We start from the raw sequence: 21448 nt of genomic DNA, 5'->3' as shown, positions 1-21448 counted from the left end.
CGTGCGCAACTGTCGGAGGAATGTCCTAATTTCTGCCGCGGATATATAGACCTGTTGTAAAATTCATACGTTGCAAAGAGGCTTAATGGGTGAAGGCTACCACGTCAACCCGTCTCAACCCAACGATAGAAGGTTTTGCCTTAGCTCTCTAAAACGCGTCAGCCTGAAAAATACCAGGTTGCGAAACGTCTTGAAATGAGGAACTGATGTACTGCGTAGTTTGGGTTGCACAGACGATGGCTGGTGCAACATGCATATATGCATCATTCAAACATTTTTATCTTAGCAACCAAGTGGTGGGTGAGATGCAACAAGTCTAACAGATAGGGAAGCATATTCCTACATAATGTTTTACCCAGTTGCCATGGCATGTTCAATTTGACTCAATCGATTGATTTTTTACAGTGGGCGGATGAAAACCTTTGCTAAATTATAGATCTGGGGGTTTATATCTAACGCTTAGCCGCTCATTAGAGGGGCGGTGACATCAATGGTTCATTGATGCTTGTCATTATGTGCGGACCAATGATTGCTGGATATCTAACAAGGTCAATTAATAACACCCGAATACACAGCTGGTGCTCGGGCCAATTTTCAGTAACAAGCGCGTTATCGGCGTACGTGCTACCCCATTGTAAGATGATGGACGTCTCTGATATTAGCGGCACTCATTACTGCCTAATGAACGAACGGTAGGGTTGATAACCTCCAGGCACAGACTTACGGCTGATATGGATATAAAACGTGCGTAACCTGATATGTCCTACTTTGAAATATACAAGAAAAAGACTGGCAGATCTATATAGCTGAAAATGTTAACTCAATTGACGTTTAAAAATGTCGTGCAAAAGGAACTGACGTCAGTCAGGCGAGTTTCTTGGCAACAATCACTATCAACACCATTATTGAAACCATGGGAACAGAACGTATTGCGATCAAAATATTTTGTTATTCTCTTTAAGCTATCCCGATGCACTGGTACAAAGAAAGCTCAAGCCTGTCAAAATAAGCAGGACCTTCAATACATTATGCGATGGACGTACTGAAAATCTGGCGGGCAATCCAATGGTCCAGCGGATTTGGCGAGGGAAACGAATGGAGGAAACTCAAGTACATCCTGCCGGCGGTAGTAAGCGATAGACCATACCACTCCAGGTAACAGCGCGTGAAAATTGGCTCGTCCAAAGAAAGTACTTGATGTATCGACTGGAAGATCATTCGTGACTTTTGAGAAAAGCCTCTCTTCCGGCTCGATCTGTCACGGGTACGGATATGAACTCACCGTAGCAGAACCAACATCTTGGCTCTTAAGATAACGGGACTGCGAGTAATGAAAACATCGTCTTATCAAATTCATCATGTTTCCGACACAGATATCAAACGGCGAAGAGAGGATATATTACGCATGCATTTGCCGTCTTGTAGTCCTTTTATGGTACTACAAAACTACGGGTAATGTCTCGAGTGGAAGTTTGTGGACGGGAAGTGAAGCAATGCATTAAAGAAATTTCATACCGCGCGTAAACTAACGGGAAATTTAAAGGCATATGTGGCTATGGGCACAACTATCCCATGTTGGGACATGAAAATGAGATCTTTGAAAACTGTCTCATTACATTTTGTCCCTTATCAACGAGGTCATTTTGAAAAAAGCTGTGAGTAAGAATTCACAAATGAAGAACATGTTCTGCACCATGATTGTCTGTTCAGCACCAAGGACAGGTCTACAAGCCGTCCGTTCAAAATCCTGTGTGAATCATGAATTGTTAGTCCTTTGTCATTGGCAGTAGCACCCGCAATAGTCTGTAACGTATAATGGAACACGTAATTCTATTTTGGCACGGAACACAACCAAATATAGCACAGCGACTTGTGATTTTCAGATTTTGTTGTCTTGTTAAGGATATGTGCAATACATATATCAGAGAGGGGACTTTTACCACTATGTTAACCACATTGTAAAGAAAGTAATGATAGTATAGATTGGGTGAATAATAATAAAACATTAAGCATGTTCTTTATACTCAGCTACACACGAGAGATTTTTGCATACAAGTTTTCTTGTGAGCAATGGTGGTTCTCACAGAGGGTGCCACATTAATGACTATGTTGTTTAGCCACAGGGACAGGAATGCTGAAATTTTGTTGCATATGGCATAAAGTATGCTACTGACTGTTTTAACAATGATCACAAGAAACAAACATACATTAGAATAGATTTATTTGATAATTCTCTTGCCTTGTGGCAGACTTGCATGAAGCATCCTATATGGGCAAAAGTTTGCACAAGTGAGCAGAATGGTCTATATAATACAACGTTCTCACATTTACTCTGGGTAGTCTATTGGAACCAATAGGGTGGTTCTGGACTACAATTCATACATTCATAATGTGCAGCAGACTGGCTACTTAGTTAGGCCTGCTAGTCTACATAAAACATAAATTGTTCCTACTGGGCTATGTCTGTACGACACAGGAAAAATTCATAGTTTAAAAGAGCAAAACAGTAGATTAAGTTAGGACAGACATTTGTAGCATGATGGGCCAAGTTACAATATTTGTTATTGAAAAGCAATGAAGATACATAGTTACAAATACATGTAGAAAAGTCTAGATGGGTTTAGCAATTTTCAATTATAATTATTTAGCACCTTGTCATAGATCAATTATAATTCATTGGTACAATGAGCCTATGGGTATACTCTGCTAGTAATGCATGCTAACTCCACAGAGGGAGTGCTCTCCATAAATCCTCACTAGTAATTTGATTCCATTACCAAACAGTCACAGTGGTCCTTTGTCACACAACAGAAAAAGAAACAAGGACATACATGTTAGACATAGAACATTTACAATGCAATAGGCGATATAACACACGATTCATCCATCCTCATACAAAAATAATCCTCTTCAGGCTCGGTGGGATCTGTATAGAACAGCATGCACACAAGCTATGGCAGTTCTCAGGCTGCAGCATCTGGATTTCAGACCAGGCCATGTCATCAACTAGTTCATATAGTTTAGAAACAACATGGACAGGATGAAAAGAGCAAACAAACTACTAGTTTACACAGTCATCTGGTGACAGACTACACTTTTTCAAGCTAGACTTATGAGGTTTACTACAGAAATCAATCTTCCCAAAGTTTTGAATTTTGGAAAACCAGAGGTCGAATGTTGAGAACAAATTGAAACTGGCCTGGCCTTTTCTCCTTTGGTAGACCATTTTACTCCACAGGTTACTGAGCTTCACAAAACTGATTTTTTTTAAACAGTACAATCCATTGTATTGGCGGGAATTTGTGTGTAAGATCATTATTTTGGAGATACAAGTATATTCACAGCAAAACCCCTTTATCCATTTGATAGAAAAATTCCATCCATAAAGAATAGAGAAGCTGGTATGCCAAATCCATGTGATTTAAAAAAAAATATCCTATTTTGGTCTAACTGATTGTAAGGTTTCCTGTGGAGCTCCAGTAATAATATGGCCTTATCAGATCACCATGTCTTTGATACTTAAGAAATCAGTATTACACAAAGCACAACTGGTTATTCTTACATTTTGACCAAAAAGTAGTTACTTTTATAATGGTTATTCCAGGAAAAATAAATCAGGGAGCAAGACAGCAAGCAGAAACATAAAACCAGAAGCTTTGTGCTGGACCATCTTAACTTACACGAGCATACAAATTTAAAATCCATGTGAGAGGCTGTGTTTCAATACTTCTGTCTTACCCCTTATCCATTTTTCATGGAAGGTCTGTAAAGCATCTGTAAAATGGGTTGAAACTCTGGACTATTTGCTACTAAGTTGTTTGCACATGTTCCACAAGGTTTAACAAATCATGGTAACCTATTATCCTTTGTCTATGATTGCAGAAAACAATCATATTTCTACATCTTATGGAGGGTATCCTATGCAGTCTTATACTACAGGCAACTGCTTCACGTAGTCAACAATGACAGCAAAAGCAAGCAACGGCAACTCAGGTTGTGATACTGTAAACAGAAAATTACTTGTACACAACATTTCTAGAGGAAAAGCTTTAGTGAATGTAATGTTGGATCATGACATTTTGTAAGCAGTCTTTGCAACGAGCCCAGCAGGCCGTGTCAACCTGACACAATAGTTTGTAACTGGTAATAGAATTCCAGTTACTAATTCTTCCACAAAGTATTACAAGGAATTTTTACACAATAGTACAGTGGTGGTAGTCAAAGTAATTCCTTCAACGAGTCATAGTACATGTATGTCCAATTGTCTGAAAACAAAGGAATGTCTTACTTGTATAATCTTAACAAATAATCCTACCTGAAGTGTCACATAACCTTGGTAATATATATATTTATGTTATCTCTCTTCCAATTTTGCATGTTTGATTATAAAAGTGGTTATAAGTCTCGTATCATGCATGTTTTATTGATAACAATGCGCTTGCTTGAGTATTTACAGCAGTCTGGATGACTGGGATAGTCAAGAACTGAAGCAGGAAGCTATATTGTGATCAGGGGAATTCCTTTCCATTCATGTACCATGACGTAAGGAAATTTTCTGCATAGCATGATCCCACATCTCTCTCTCTATATAGTCTATATTCAAATATGTAATGAAGTGTTTGTTATCCACGCTGCAGACAATTATTCCAAATTATGCCAGCACTAAAGTCACACAGCTTCCATTCTAAGGTTGTTCACAGTAGCCCTTTCCATGGGTCAGACGAAGGCAAAATGTTTGGAAACATGATATTTTACATTTGTACTAAATATCTCATCCTCATTCCTGTTTTTGCTTGTATCCTCTGTAAAAATTGTAATCTTGACCGGAAAGAAATTGAGCAACCAACATCTAATCCGTACTGTATATATATATCATAATCTGGGGCCTGGGGACAAAGCATCGACTTACTTTACATGTGGGATTGCTACCTAAAATTTCATAAATATGCTTCTTCTAATAAAACTGACAGGATTTTATACTCACTAGTGGGAGATAATTGATGACTCTATGTACCAGAGCCTTCTAATGCCTTATAACCCAAGAGACAGGTGATTCTGGTAGATTACATTTTGTTGATGGCATGTAGCAACTTCAGTAAAATCAAACTTTCCACTAGAATAAGAACCACTTTCTTTCAATAACAAATCCCAATGTACCAGCAGGAAGAATTCACCCCAATTATCATATCATGTAAAATCATGAGTCTCCATGTCAGTAAGATACATAAATAACTTTGCAGCACTTCACCTGCAAGGGCATAGAGTAATTCTTTCTAAAAGACATCCAATGAAGTGCATGTACATGAATATAACCATTTCAAATACAAGCAGATAGGAATTAAACAGGTCCCACCCAGTCAAACCATCTTAGTCTGTGAGCCTGTGTCTACATGAATGTCTACCTCTACAGTTACATAATGATAAGCCTTTAGTGCAATAAAGACACACATCTTAAACACTCTTCTTAATATACTGCAATCTTGGGAAGTTGATAAGGGCACAGACTGTCAGTAGCACAAACACATTGTTTATCCCCAAGACACAGGGTGGTGCAATTTCCTTTTGGTACATGGGATAAGACAAAAGTGATGAACATTGTCAACTTCCCCACTCTCATGACACAGAGTGGTGCACAAATTCCTTGAGGATCTGCTTGGCCATGGTAAGGTTGTTGTTGGCGATGCCTAGTGCCTTGATGATGGAATCGTATGAGTAGCCCTGGCTCATCAATGTGGCAATCTCTGCATCCATGTTGTTTCCATTTTCTGTAGCGGTGCTTTTCCTGGAGCTGGTGGAGGGGTCTCTGGTGCCTGTAGCATGCAGTGAATGAAATTAGACAGGAATCAAAGAATAACAACTTTATGTCAACTTACAGAAAAAGAAATTATATTCTGTACAGAATTCTTCGGTTTTCAAATGGTATACAGGACGTTATACTGATGTGTCCTCCATAGAAAAATGGAGCACATACATGTACAGGTAGGTGTGTGAGGTAGAAAATTGAGAACAGATTTGATGGTGGAGAACCCAGGAATACATCCTGTTACGTAACCCCCCAGCCTCCTCCCCCAGGTATTTCTACAAGCAGAGAATTTTACTGCCTGACGAGCTGCCTGACCTTGGACGTTATCTCCAGAGGGCCAGCTGGCAGGGTGCTTCTGTTGGCGGGGCAGAAGGGCGGGGTCCAGGCTGCTGACGGGGAGGGGAGGCAGGTCGTAGTCACTGGGGGTTTTCCGCAAGCGCCTCACGGGAACATCATAGTCACTTGCAGGGTCTGGAAAGAAGAAGCATCGTCATCAAACACAAATGGATGGCTTAAGACATACAAGGGAAATGTGTCGTCAGATGCAGTTACAGTATTCCTTGCATTATTAAATTTTTTTGCATACTATGCACTGTAGATCAGACAGTTGAGGACAAAACAACTGTCAGGAAAAATGGGAACACCTGCCATTTATTTATAGCCGTACCTGTAAAGTTCAAATCGGCCAAACATAACAGGAAAACAAAGTCATACCACTTTATAGTACCTGTACATATTTGTTGACTGTTGTTACAACAACATTTACTACTTACCATGGTTTTCACTGTTCATTCTGTCCTCATTTTCACTTGGGGTTTCAAAGTTACTCCTTGGTGGGCCACTGGGCTGGGATATTGGTGAGGGGGGACTGGGCTGGGCCGAGGACCCTCTACTGGGTACAGGGGGCCCCATGGATGTGGACGCAGGTTTGGGCACTTTGTAGATTGCATTTTCATCACTTGCACTCGACCCTGTTAACGTAAAATAGAATAAGTGCTTTGAAAAAAATCTGGCATCATTGCCGGGAATAATGATTTACATAACAGACTTACATAACTACAGTGTGCAAAAAGTACATCTAAAGATGCCTCCTGGCACGGTTAATGTTATTGTCATGTTCTCTAATCTAACATAATCAAACAACTTTTACATAGATGAGCTCCTAGAAATCATTTCAATTTTATAGCAACTGTCTTAGTTAATTCCAAATCCTACCATGAAACTGTTTCGTTACAGTGCTACGGTTACGTACCCAAAATAGAGCTCACCGCATAAAGAAAGTGGGGTAGCATTTTGTGTACAGGGTCAGGGTGTTGTCGTACAAACCAGGGTAGCATGGAAGGAAGCATGCAAGGAAGGAAGACGAAGCATTGTTTCTCGTCTGAATGCACTGCGGCTGGTTGTGGCCACAATGCAAAACAACAAGTAGTCTGGACTAAAGTTCAGGTATATGACATGACATGTGGAGAACACATATGTAGCAAGTAGCCTCAAACATCTCGTACCCAACTAAAAGTACAGTGTTTGTTAAGAAAAATGAATTACTTGTGCTGAATGGGATTCTAAAACACAGTTACTTAAGAAATGAAAAATATAAAGGCATAAGAAAATTACATTACAATGCCATTCAATAAATCAAAATTTACTGTTCTACATGTAATGGAATAATTCTGAAGTTTATAACTTGCTGGTTTGGCCATTCAATGAGGAACACTACAAACCTGAACTGGAGGCACCATCGTCACTAACAGACCTATTGTATGTTTTCTTCACATTGGCCGTCTTCTCAACAAATCTCCTGGGTGGCACTTGCGGGGCATTTATGGTGGGAACTGCAGGCAAGTCTCTGTCTGGGAGGGTGGGGGAGGGGATGGGCGGTGCCGGGAGGGGCCGGGGGGCAGGCAAAGGCACTGGAGGAGGGAGGGTCCGCTCCTTGGGAACTGGGGAGGACCGTGGGGAGTCTCTGGGGGATGGCATGGGGGACTCGTTGGGTGAGATGCTGGGTGAGGGGAGGGGAGACCCTGCCGGGGACAGCCTGCGGGCGGGGATGGGGGGCAGGGATGACGAGGCGTGAGGTGCGGGGGGTTTGGGAGGCTCTCTCCTGGGCAGGTTGGGGGAGGCTCGGGGAGAGCTAAATGGGGAATGGGCCGGTCTGGAGGGTTGGAGTTCACTGATGCTCTGGTTCACCCACTGATTTGGATCCTGTAAGATAAAATGGTCACTCCAGTCAACTAATGTTTAAACGGTGGATCTTTATCCAATTGTGAATGTTCTACAGGGCCTTTAGCATATCTATAAAGTGCACTTCATCTTTTATCCTATTCCAATTAATGTCTCAAAACCAGTACCCTTACACTAGAGTTTGTCTGGTTGTTCACAAGTAAGTGAATGATGTAGAGAGGATTCTGTATGCTTTATTGTTGAAAAGTCGGCAAAAGATCACCAGAATTGTTATATCAACACTGGAATCTTGAGGACTTTAAAAGCACAGAAAGATTGATGTATAAGAACATTACACAGTCTCTCTGCACCTCACCCCCACCAAAAAGAAACACTTTTTTTTATGATCACGATGACCTTATGGACCATTCATTCCTCGGAACTGTTGATTTTCTATCATCTGTGTTACGCTGGAGGACTGTTTGAGAAAAAAAATTCTCTGTTCCTTTCAAATGTAAGGTACGTTGTACTTACATTTAGAAATCTGGTTTTTACTTTAATAGATATTACAGATCAATTCAGACCATGCACACATCCCTACAGATGTGGCACCGAGTGTGATACAGTGCATGAGTAGACAAAGCCATTTTACTGTAAGCATTTTGTAAGCCCTACACCTTGCTTAAGTTTAGTTGTTGATGATTAATTTTTTATTTAGAAAAATTGATTATTGCATCATTCAATTGGCACTCACCAAAAAATCACCTTTCTCCTGGTTGGACACAAGGCAACACAAAAATTATGTCAGAATCCAAACTGCTAGTTTTAGAAAAATACATCATGTACAATCTTTTATATCTGCATGCTTCTCTTCTCACTAAAGGTTGTTTAACATTAACATGTTGACTGAAAATAAAAGAGAAGAAGATTTTATGCAGACTGAGATGCCACATCAATGCCCTCTTCCTGTTGATAAATGGATCATAATCTCCATTTTCAGTATTATTCCAAATCACATGTAACCATCTCTAACCACTTAATAACAGGAGCACATTAACAATTACTGATCATGACAGGAACGAAGTGCAATTTCCTTGTAAAGGGTAATTTGTACATTTAGGATAAGGGACAGTACTTCTGCAGCATCCAGATAATTCTTGATACTACAAGATAACTCTTGAACTGTGTGGCAAATGATGGGAGATACATTTAGTTCCTTTTTTTCTTTTCTTATTATACATGAGAAACATCTGACAATCCATCGTCTCTTCAGTGCTGCCGTATCTAGCTCACCTCAAAGTTGCCATCCTCCTCCTCCCCCTCTGCATGCATGTCCATCTTGTTCCTCATGGTGTCCCACCTGGGATCAAACGGGTCCACCACCACAGGTTCTGTACCTTTGATCTCTGCTCGGCAGAAGGGGCAGCCCTGGCCATCAGAGTCCTGTGGGAGCAAGATGAAACATTTTCACCACTTCATGATATACCATCGCTCTGTCACTACATATGAAAGGCTTTTCCTTTGACTTCAGAATAAATCACTCCTTCAAACTGTCATTCCAAACAAACCTGACAACAGAACATATAGGATGTTTTATAATCAATCAATCAATCAATCAATCAATCAATCAATCAATCAATCAATCAATCAATCAATTAAGCAAGACTGCATGTCTTATCCTGTGTCTCCCACACCAATCAAAGTAAATGCAGGCAACTGCTGTTGTGTAAGTTTCTGTGACTGTCAGCAATATTTCAAAAATTTGTAGACACAGGAAAATGGTACCCAGACTTATCTGATGAATGCCCATCTTCCTCACACAAACACCAGAATTATGAGTACCGGTATAAAATGTTAGGCATGTTAGGCAAAGCTCTGGCTAAATATGGTTAGGAACACTCTGATACACAAACACAAATAGAATCCCAATTCCAACTTCACTGGTTATGTAACCATCAAAGTTTCCTTTCGACATTCACAACAGATAAACAGTCTGCAGATAAACAGTCTGCATGCTTGAAGTTCTGGTTAAGTCAGTACAGCAAGACTGTTACAATCGATGACATGCATGCTGGGTTGGGCAACCACTTTATGATAATTTTCTCTCTTTGATGTCATGCAAGACTCCTCCCATGGTGTATTGAGGTACATCATGTCTCCTACATTTTGTATTTCATGCTGTGAATCCACTCATATTGGAACAAAAAAATCAGAGTTAGAATAGAAGAGCTTGCATCAGACAAGATAGGACATGAGTACATCTGGACAGTAGCAGGTAGCATGGCACATCACCAGTTATACTGACACTTCAGACAAACACAGTGAAGCAGGAAGGGTAAAGTAGGGAACCTACCCTCTGATGTCAGCAAGTGCATGAAAGAAAAGAAAATATGTTCAGGCACAGATGTACATGTATGCTACATACTTTTAAAGCACTATTTCATGATACAAGGGAAGGCACTGAAATAGTGCAGTATGTGGGTTGATAATAAGTAACCATTTCAATTGTTTTGCGTAGTAATGGGGGATTTCGAACTGTGGGTCAGCATCAAACATTCTGACAAAGCACATTTTAGCTGACTAAAGCCACTGGAAATGTATGTACAATTGTAGGTGTTTTGATTGTAGTTTGAGTCAAAATGTGATCTTTTCATGTTGTGCAAAATATATATAAATACATGTAATGAAATGTTGTAACACAGAAACATGACAGCTTCTAATTCCAATGACTGATATCCTGGAATAAAGCATTATCGACTAGACTGCATATTTCAATGGAAATGTTCCCCAGAATGCTCATATCTTTGGAGAGCATAAGATGGAAATTAACATGGAATTAACAGTAATCTCACATATGATATTTGCACCATCTATACCCAGCTAACAATGTCTATGAGACAGTATATACATATCAAACTGTTCTCTTATATAATAGATACAATGGTACTTGCTTTAAAGAGAATCTAGATTATGTAGTATTTATTCACATTTTTGCAGTAATTCAGCTGTGTCAAGAATACACAAGTGCATCTATGCAAGGAGAGACAGTACACTGGCAGGACTATGAGAATGTCCTGAACATGATCACACTGGTACGTCCTCACCTGCCATGATGTCAGACACGGTGTGCACATCAGGTGACCGCAGGGCTCGATCTTGATGTCCTTGTCGTTCTCAGCACAGATCTTACAGAGCTGGAAGGTGGAGCCCATCTCACAGTACAGCTCATACTGCTCCTGTGACACCTTGATGTGCTCGTCAGGCGAGTTGGTACACAGGCTGGACAGCTCAGGATTGATGTTCCTCCCATCGGGGAACAGGTAGCTAGGAGAGAAACACACATTCGCATGTATTTGTTTATACATTTGCTAGCGGTATCATTTATATGCATCATAATAATGATGCATTGTACTTGTATGTATAATCTTTTTTTGGATAAAACACAAAAAAGGATTCATCCTGTTGCTTCTCTCCTGTTTATTGTATTAAGACGAAGCTGAAGTAAATAAAGATAGAAATGTACACATTTATGATATGTGGCATTTGGAGGAAGCTTGGCCTTATAAAAAGCGCCCCCTTGCAACAGCAATACAAACTGACCAATTTATATTGCATGACATACATTTTGTACAAAAATAAAATTTCGAAAGATTTTTCTTGGAGGATTCATTACAGATGGCAATGAATTTTTCTATCATAGCCAGGATGAAGATGTAGAGTTTTGTCACAGTATGATTTTCACCAGGTGTTAGTAAAAATTTTACCACTGAGTTAAACATGTGGCAAGGACAGCCACTGACATTGACCACCTACATGTAAAGCTGCAAAAGTGTAACATATCACAACGATGAATGAAAAAAACAAGTCTTTACTTACAACCCTTCCCTCTGTCCATCGATGAGGGCCTGACACAGGGACTTGTTCTGTGGTATTGTCTGCAGAATGGTCCCCTCCTGGGTAACATAGCCTATTGCCCACTGCCCTAATCTGGTACAACTCAGGCGGAAGATGTAGCTACAAGACACAGGGTTCAGGTTTCACATCAAATCAACATGTAAATTTACAGTTGAATTTGGATGGTATACTCATAATAACAGCTTCAGGAAAAACAGGTTGCAATAACCTGTATAACTACATTGTACAGTAGTATCAAAATATTGTATGTGTGTGTGTATTACAAAAAGAACACTAAGCTACTAGGACTAGGAGTGACTTTTATCAAACTAACCAAATGCATGTCTGTGAAGATTAGCTACACTCAATGTCCATGATTTAAGTTTTATGCTGATAAGGTATTCAGGCTTAGCTTTAGAATCATACTATATACTCATAGGATGACAACTTTTTAAAACAACTTTGTGGCCAGTGTAAAATTGCACACCTTCCTGGCTTGTTGATGTACTTCTGCAGCCTGGCCTTGACTTCATCGTATGTCAGGAATGCCACGTAGCCAGAATGTGTCACAGCCAGCAAGTTCCAGTTCTTCAGCAACGTGTTCCATGGTTGGAACAGCCGCGTGAACACGTCAAATTCGAAATTGGAGATGTAGTCATTGCAAGTAAGGTCTATGGTTGACTTGAGGGCCATGGCCTCCAGCCCTGAACTGATGGGGTGGACATCGTGCAATGTCTGTCGGAAAAACTTCCACGGGACAACAGTTCTGTAAAAGGAGAAAATTACAACAGCTTAATCAACTTCTGAAACTGAAAGTACATTTTGCAAATAGATAAAGAGGATCGCAGGACACAATCTACATACAAACAGTTGCACAATTGTACATGTAGAGTTGTGTATACAATGTACATGTATTTTGGTTTGAATACTACATTGCAAACGGTTCAAACTGTAGCGCCGCAGACCTAAGTTAGGCATACCCTGATAAAGTACAGTATACATAAATTCTGAAGTGAGTCCTGTGTTGGAAAGAAAAGGTACTAATGACTACGCTGTGGAAGATGTGTACATGTGATACTGCCTTGTGTGTGATACAAGTACATTTGCCTCCTCACCACCTCCCTACTCAGGAGGGATGAACCCTTCCTGCATGATAAGCAAACATGCCTGTCTTGTCTTCCTCCTTCTAACTACATGTATGGCATGGTGCCAGTCTGACCCCTTCCTGTTCATCTCCCCTCAGCCTGTGACCTCATGTGCTTAATTCTGTACATAGCACCACATAACATCAACTCGTGTTCTAACTGCACAATACCTTAACAAAAATACAAGAAGAACATTGCCTATTTCATTATCTTGGTTTTGTTTCTTTAGAAAGTGGGTGGCAAAAAAATTACATTAAAATCATTCTCGTTGACTTATTCTAGATCTATATATGTAAGTTATGATATCAATAATACTATCAATAATAATAGTGCTGTAAAATGCCCATTTACTTTTGTTGTCTGATATGCCTGTGACTTCAAAAATGTATGTTGCGTATCATCCATGTCTATGACATGACCTTATAATGAACAGTATCTGACAATAATTGCAACATTCCAGATACATGTACTAATGATTGACAGACGTCAGAACCATTATAACGCCTTCCTTTGATTCCAAGAAATTTCTGCTCTACCATGTAATCTTGTTCTGACAAATTAAGCACAAGAACCCTGACGACTTCCAGGCAACCTTTCTTTTGTCCTGCCAAGAATGAGTTCACATGTGGACTCCCACAGAAAGGAATGACAAGAATCTCATGATTTGTGTCCTTGTGGCTACTGGTAGCTTGGTATTGTATCCTGAACAACTGTTTGCCAAAATTCTGCATCAGTTCCCTTCCAAGTCTCCTCACTAACATGTATCATATGCTACATGATTATGATAGATCGTCCCTCTTAGTCTATCCAAGTACATCATATGATATAGGTCTATCACATACACCATGCATTTGGTTTTGGCTGTTCATGTGAATCAAATGCCAAATATGGTTACCATAATGCTTGAAATTTTGTGGTGGTTTTATGTTCAGAGTTTCGAATGCGAATTTGAAACCACAGCATAAAAGTTAAAACTGTACAGAATGTGACTATAGTACTATTGCGAACTTAAAACCAACAGACACTTTATTTTCTCCTTTATTACCGTGAAATCAAATCACGGCAAACTTAAAGGCATATACAGTACCAGCTTTATGATTAATTATTGATATGACTGTCATACAAGAAATCTTCATAATGTAATGACTTTATACAGTCTGTATAGATCAGAGATACGGTACTCCTTTCAGACTACTCCTTTCTTAGCTCAAAAAAATTGTTTGTTCCAAGACTGATCATTCACTGTATAGTCAGCAGCATAGACAGGGGCATAGATGGGGTATGTTAATAAATCATTGACCTTCTGTGTAATTGTAGGCTGTAAAAAAACAATGACAATGATAATTGATTTACATTGTATTCAGTCATCCTCATGGCAGTCATTAGACTAAACTGCTGATTAACTACAGTTTACAGAGTTGACCTTTGTTAAAACTCCATACACAAGTTACCTGCTGGATCTTTAAATAACATTTACTGTGGCTTATGCTTGGAAACAAATTATATGATTGCATAGAATTAAAAATGGTTGTAAACATTCAGGTTTCTGCATACAATCAAGAACTTCAACATGTTTTTATATTAACTATGTATAGAACCCAACACACTTATCGAGAGGAGTAGGGGTAACCTGATGTACGTGAGCCGTAGCAAAGCTGCATTGTACTACTAGTACTTAGCTAACGAAAAAGCAGCATGCTTGGGTGTGGATACCAGTTCGGCTTAATAAGGTCCAAGTCCAGGTCTAGCTAAAGGTCCAGAGGTCTAGTTCAGGTCTGGACCTGAACCTGGACCTATTCCTGTCTAGTTGACATGTCATGTTTGGTCACAGAAAACTAAGACTGACATGCATGACTATTAGTTTCTTGGTGAAAAGACTTTCAAGACAAACCAATATTGCTATTTGAATGTTGCACTTGCATGTATTTTAAATGCCTCTTTAAATTCCTCAGTCTGAGGTTCGACCACTTTATCGTTTACATAACACAGAATCTCATTCAAATTCAAAGGGCAAAGTACAGTGTGATATTGTATACGTATGATCCCTGCAGACACGTCTCCCAACAATTACAGGTTTCACTCCTATGCCATTTGTATACATGACTTCCTCTTTTGAAGAAATCAACTACCTGCCCCGAAATGACCTTGGAAGTACATTGTACATGTAAGCTGAGATCACAGCAGTTGCAGTGGAAGAATGTAAGGAACACAACTTGGGAACATTTTAAAATTAAAAATAAAACCATGAGATCTTTACACTATGGTTACACTGATAGATCTAATATCCTTGAGGGAATAGCAAGTCAATTAGCGTGTGGATACGTAATGAGAACCTACTATGGCAGCCTACATTGTAAATGCAACTACCGTACAAAAGACAGCTTTCCCTGACCTTGCACACGTCTAGACTAGAGCCAAGTTCACTTATTAAGGCCCCATTCATGATGAAAAAAAAATCAAAACAGTTTGATTATTTCGGCTACAATCCGACCTGAAATGGTTTACATTTTGCATGCAAACATGCACCAATGCTCAGAATGGTTTACATCAAATTTGCATATCATGCAAAGTTTGATTTGATGCCGCACCGCCTCGAGTTGGCGGCCATAACAAGATTTTATGATTTAAAAACGCGGCCGACATATTCAATTGACAGCTAAAAACTTTCACTTTTCCGTGCTAACCAAGAGTGGTACTTAGTTGTCTTTGATCGACACTGAACTGTTGTCCAGTCCAAGCTGCAGTCGTTCACGGCCTTGGAAATTTCTTTGTGCACTTCCTGGTTCCGATATACATGTACATGTATGCCATCAAGATTCCTCTGGATCTACTGATTTCAGTCGACCAGTTAGAACTTGAGTTGGTGGATTTTACGATTAAAAACGTGACCGAAGTATCCTATATACCGCACTGACCAAGAGTGACGTCGCGACCTATGAGCCCACGTACCCGGTGTACGATGTCATAAACACCGATGCAAAATGGTTTCACGCTGCTTTTGCGTTCATGATGACAATTCCCCGAAACCATTTTATTCTATAGTGTTGCAGCCTACCTTGGGAGGAGATTCAGAATAAAACCGAACAAAACTGTTTCAGAGCGTTCAAGTTCACAAATAATTTGATCTATTTTGCCAAAACGGTTCGAACTATTTAATTTTTTTCATCATGAACAAAGTGCTTGTGCATGTAAAAAATAGCTGAAAGTACAGACAATAAACAGATCTATTTTCACTCTGCTCCAAATATTCTAATATTGTCATAAGGTCTGGCAATCCTGTAGGAAGCCAGGTTCTGCATGTGGTATAGGAATTTGCACCTTGATCAGAGACCTTAGTTGGCTTGGTACAAATGTATGTTCACGGTTAATTGATAGTATACAAGTATTGTAGTTTCTGATAAGATTTCAATTTTTTTATTAAATGAACCAGGAGGCTTATGAAATGTATGAAACACATTTCAGACATGGTTGGAAATGAAGGCTACATGTGAAGTCATTATTTGTCTGGCAGGCAACAGCTTTTTCTTGGAAGGTTTGGCCTGTAGGTGTATTTTGCACACCTATTTTCTTGGAATTGGACTTTAGGTCAATAAAGGTCATCGTACTGATAAAATGGGGACTGTTCGCTCAGGCATTCTACTGGTAAACAACTTTACAGCCCCAAAACAAACATACTTATCATATGCTGACAAAAAACAATGTTTGAGTTGGTAGCAGTTTGTAGATACTACCGGTAGTAGCAAGTTACATGCACGTACATAGACAGACAGAATATCTGGTGTTTCGCGAACAAGAATCGTGGATGATTTATTTTCTATTGAGACTAGCATTTTGCTGAATGCCTTGTTTTTTGAGAATAGAACAATAGAATGTGCACTTGACTTTGAAGCACTGGGCAGTTTTATTCTACCAGGAAAATATCCTGCTACAGTTTTGAATAAGTACTTGATCAAAGTCAGAACTTCTCACCTGTAATGACAGTGATTCTCCCCTTTATTCGCACCAACCACCCAGGAAAATCTCAGACAAAAATTGTGGTATGTGTTTCAAGCAAAAGTCTTCTCCCTGCAAGTCTGTTGTGTAGCAAGTTGCATTTTCTTGTTAACTTTGATCTGCATTTTGGGATATTGTACTCCACTGGAGCAATTTTAAATTTGACTCAACTTTGGATCAGTTGTGGTCTTCTGGATACATGATCAGAGATATAGATTGAGCAGCATTTGTTTTATTCCAACATTATATCTGTTTATCAGGTATGCCTGGTATCATTACATCTTGCTGTACTCTACTTAGATGTACATGTATAATGCATACTTCACAAGGACCAATGAAAATTTGCATAACAGAGATATAGAAATGCCAGCCAATACTTCAATCTCTACTTTGTGTGTTACCCAAATTGGTGCCTTTCTGGTTCTTGTGCAAAACTACAAGTGATCTGAAACAAAGGAACTCATATCAAACAATGTCTAGACACCAATGGTGAACCCAACCAAGCAAAAATGATTCAGTACTGAACAATACATTTCACATTTGAAAGAAATCATGATATCAAAATCAAAACTATCAATCGTGTCATCATGGACGAAACATCAGAAGATACCACAGCTCATGGGACATGTTTGATAAGCAAAAAAAATGTTTCTAAAAATCATTCTTATCTAGCCTAACAGTAACAGTTGTAGTTATATGGCATAGATAGGTTGTATGTCTCCTTCATTTGAGTTGACTCACAATACATTTTGTACTTAACTTAAGCCTTAAAGCCCCCAAAAGCCTGTTTGGGATATCTTAGTGAGCCACTATAGCTAAAACAGTCAACTTGAATGATCGACCTCTGAGTAACAGCTATAGAATGTTCTCTCTGAAACTGTAAGTCACCCTTAGACCATGTGCGTGAAACTACAGTAGGTGACAAACTCGATAGTTTAGAAACAAGATCAGGAACTTTGACTAACAAATCTACTTGAATGTATACAATGGGCAGGAGCATATACCATCTGTTTACACCAGATTTTAATTGTAGGTCAAAAACAAAAAAGGCCATTCAATACAGTTTTGATTGAAGCCATTCATAGCTTACCAGACGAATAAATCATGACACTTGTGACTGGGGGTGTGGAGATAAAAAAACAATGCTATTACATGATGTACATGTATTATTATAATCTATGCATACTGGCTGTTCCTCCTAATGACTGATAAAAAGATAAGATATTCCATACACTAAGGACTTCTAACCACCTGAGCCTAATAAATATATGTGTCAGGGCAGAGATTGCAATCTGGGAGAATCAATCCTGAGTCCTGACTCTACTCTGGCTATGAAGATCAGGTTGCTAGGAATGTGTTATTCTGGTCTCCCATTCAAAAATCCTAACTTCATCGATCTAAAGCAAGATTTCATTCCTTGCCTAAGCTGACATGAATTGAAGCTGTAAAAATCTGACTGTCTTAAAGAACATCTTTGAATCTAAAGACTCCAATAAGGATCTTCACCAGCAGAATTGGAGATTCTGTCTAATTGCTGAAGTTACTGTAAATGCATTGAAGTTTGCATGGTTTTTATTTCGCGCTATTAAAGGGGAAAATGAAGAGTTCACGGTGGATTTATGTTCGCGGCAGCGCTGCAGTCACATACTACAACAGTATCGGACAAAAATGTTAGCAGCGGTCTTAAGTTCGCGGTGAAATGGTCACCGCGAAAACTGCGAACATAAATAAAACCACTGCGAACATTTCTGCATTTACAATATCTCTGCCCTGACTAATGTATGTATATGCATCAGGAGACTCAACTCCTTTGGGATATGCTTTTGTATCCAACAACATTTTTCTGTAGACAGGTCCAGCTTTATGCAAATATTGTTACGTTTCTGTTTGCTGACCCTTCTAATTTATAATTAAGTTACTGGGCCAGAGAATAGCAAACATGTAATGGAAGGTTTGATTTTATCATAAAAGTTAGCATTCCTTTGAAAGCAAGATTGATCTTCCAAACATAAATCTACCAATGTATCATACACATATCTAAAGACTTATAGTATATTACATGCCTTCATACAAGGACATGGCAAAAAGGGGAGATGTTTAGTTTTAACTTCAGACGTAGAACTGCACTTTTGAAGGCTGCCTAAATGTCTAAGCTACCTGTTCTCAAGAAAGAGAAAGTGAACTACTGAGTGAAATCCCCAACTCTTCAGAAAATGAAACAAACAGGAACTGTTGCTCCTTCAACTTTGTATCTTAACCAACCTCTGTAGAAAAAAGAAGTAAGCAAACATGCTCCAGCAAATACCTTCACTCCAATCAGGGCCCACCATTGTAATTTGTAAGTTGGGACGTTCATAATGCCATTACCTGCAACAATGTAAACAATGCTCCTGCCCATAGCGTAGAGTAGTGTCAGCTGTTTGTGTTTTGGGAAAGACAGGAAGTATGACAATTTTTTTTTCATACTTCAAGTAGAGGGTAGGGTGAACATGGCAGAGTTGCTACATCACCATGACTTGATCATCAACAAGCACAGTTGCAAGCTGCTGTAATTAAGTATTTAAAATGATGACATGTCTGGCATTTAACTTTTTAATTGGTGCTATCATGTTGTTATGAATATTCATCACTCACTGACTGACAGATCTGGGACTGTACTGTGGTCCAGACCACTTACACAAACTGAACCCTTCCCTATTTCAAAGAAACAAGTACTGATGTTTCCATAGGTTGTTGTGTTGTTTACAACCGATTGTGCATAATGCGAACCTGGCAAACATGGTGGCATAGCTTCTACCACTGAATAAACTATGTAATGAACTTTGTGTCAAATTATCTAACCAATCATAGGTCACGATTACAAATTTGCTGCAGTTCGTTGGACCCTGGACTAACCAGATTAATAATAAAAGTGATCAAGACTGCCCGTGGGCTTCAGGGGATGCCCTGCCCACTTGTAACCGCCGTGACTGGACACACAGATATTTCCTGGTCATAGATAATAAGCGATTATGACCAAACTTCCTGGTGAAAAAGTTGTAAGTCACTTCTACACTACACCCGTATCAAGTGACATATCTCATGTAAAACAGGTTCAAAGAATTAGATTTGAAGAAGCTTTTAGGAAAGTAGGAGCTGTTAGTATTAGGGTTTGGGTCGAACACTCAAAAGTAAACTACTTGTCAAGATCGCCTCCCCGCCCCTCCTCTTCTTTTCCCTAAAAGAAAGGCGGAAGTTGCCAAGCGGGGGCCCTCGCGAAAGGGGTTACAACTTTTGCTGAAACAATAGCTCACCTGGCCCCGAAGGACTTCTTCCAGAAATCTGATGCCTCACTCTTGGTGATCCTGAAGACATCCCCGGAGAATGTTCCGCTGGGAAAGATCGCCTTGAGCTCAGCAAGCATGTGGGAAAAGATTAGGGAGAGTTTGGTGAGGTTCCGGCGGTACTGGGACGTCTCCTCGAACATTTTCTCTTTCCCGTCCTTGAACAGCCTGATGGCCTGCTTGCACTTGCGGATAAGATTTTCAATGTAGACCCTGAAGTACTCACAGTCATTAAGCTGTTGCATACGATCATCGTACTTGGCGTGGATGATCCGAAGATGCTGGTAAGTGTCCGGCAGAATGTCCAAGATGAACGGAGGGGAGTTCTTGAGGCTCATGCGCGGGTGTTGGCACAGCTTTACCACCTTGTCCATAAGCTTCCATGACTTCTCTATCGTCTTCTTGTCTACTACCAGCTTCGGCGGGGCCACTGCCTCTGCTATGGCGCCTTGAAGCCGCTGGAAAGCTCGGTTGATGGCACCTGAGGGTCGCGACGCTGGCTTCGCAGCTGCCGTCGCCATCTTTCTTCCTGGTTCGGCTACCTCGTTCCCGGACAGGAAGTCTGAATCTCCCGGCATCCATTGCGCAAACACTACCTCGCACCGCATGTTTCGTGTTGAAAGTGAAAGTGTAGTTTGCAGCGGACGATTCCTGTATCCTTTCAATGTCAGTTTGACTTTTTAGTAGTACCAGATTTACCAAAAATTCAATGCCCACCGTGCTGAAAATCTGTCAGTTTAACGTGAAAGACTTGAGTAACTGTGACTTTCATTGCTATTAAAGTGACGGTGCGAAGGGACTGTCACAGTGAGCCTTATCATGTCAAAAGCGTTTCATCCGTGACTGATTCACGCTGAAAATCTACAGGAAGCCTGAAAACTATCTACAGGTTTGTGACTCGCCGTGAACTAAACAAAGGTGATTCAAGTGACGGCAGCCAGTTTTTGAAGTGCTAATGCCCGAATATTCGGCTTACATATGCCGAATTGGTCTAGTTCCGCGAAGTCACGACGTAGCACTTTAAAACCTCACCGACTTTTAATCCAAGAAGTGAACCACGACGGCAAGTGAAGTTCAAGCCGGTGCTGGGTCCTAGGCTTTACCCCAGGCCTTTCTTCATCTCCTGACGC

General features: G+C 39.9%; 1 protein-coding gene across 2 annotated transcripts; it reads right to left on the bottom strand.

Annotated features, from left to right (window-relative positions):
• Window positions 1–2207: 2207 nt before the first annotated feature.
• LOC136432973 (E3 ubiquitin-protein ligase CBL-B-B-like) lies at window positions 2208–20941 on the bottom strand. 2 transcript variants are annotated; one of them, XM_066424703.1, is made up of 10 exons: window positions 20289–20941; window positions 12345–12623; window positions 11840–11977; window positions 11068–11287; window positions 9257–9406; window positions 8718–8735; window positions 7525–8005; window positions 6577–6774; window positions 6119–6274; window positions 2208–5810 (listed from the first exon to the last, which is right to left on the bottom strand). In XM_066424703.1, exons 1-10 carry the CDS (start codon window positions 20924–20926, stop codon window positions 5614–5616), a joined length of 2475 nt encoding a protein of 824 aa, XP_066280800.1. In that variant the 5' UTR covers window positions 20927–20941; the 3' UTR covers window positions 2208–5613. The 2 variants fall into 2 exon arrangements, with proteins under 2 accessions (XP_066280800.1, XP_066280801.1); XM_066424704.1 differs by lacking the exon at window positions 8718–8735.
• Window positions 20942–21448: the final 507 nt, after the last annotated feature.

This window comes from Branchiostoma lanceolatum, chromosome 4 (assembly GCF_035083965.1).
Source record: "Branchiostoma lanceolatum isolate klBraLanc5 chromosome 4, klBraLanc5.hap2, whole genome shotgun sequence".
NCBI classification, from domain to species: Eukaryota; Metazoa; Chordata; class Leptocardii; order Amphioxiformes; family Branchiostomatidae; genus Branchiostoma; species Branchiostoma lanceolatum.
The sequence above is the reverse complement of the archived record's forward strand: the minus strand, read 5'-3'. Positions and strand labels throughout refer to the sequence as shown.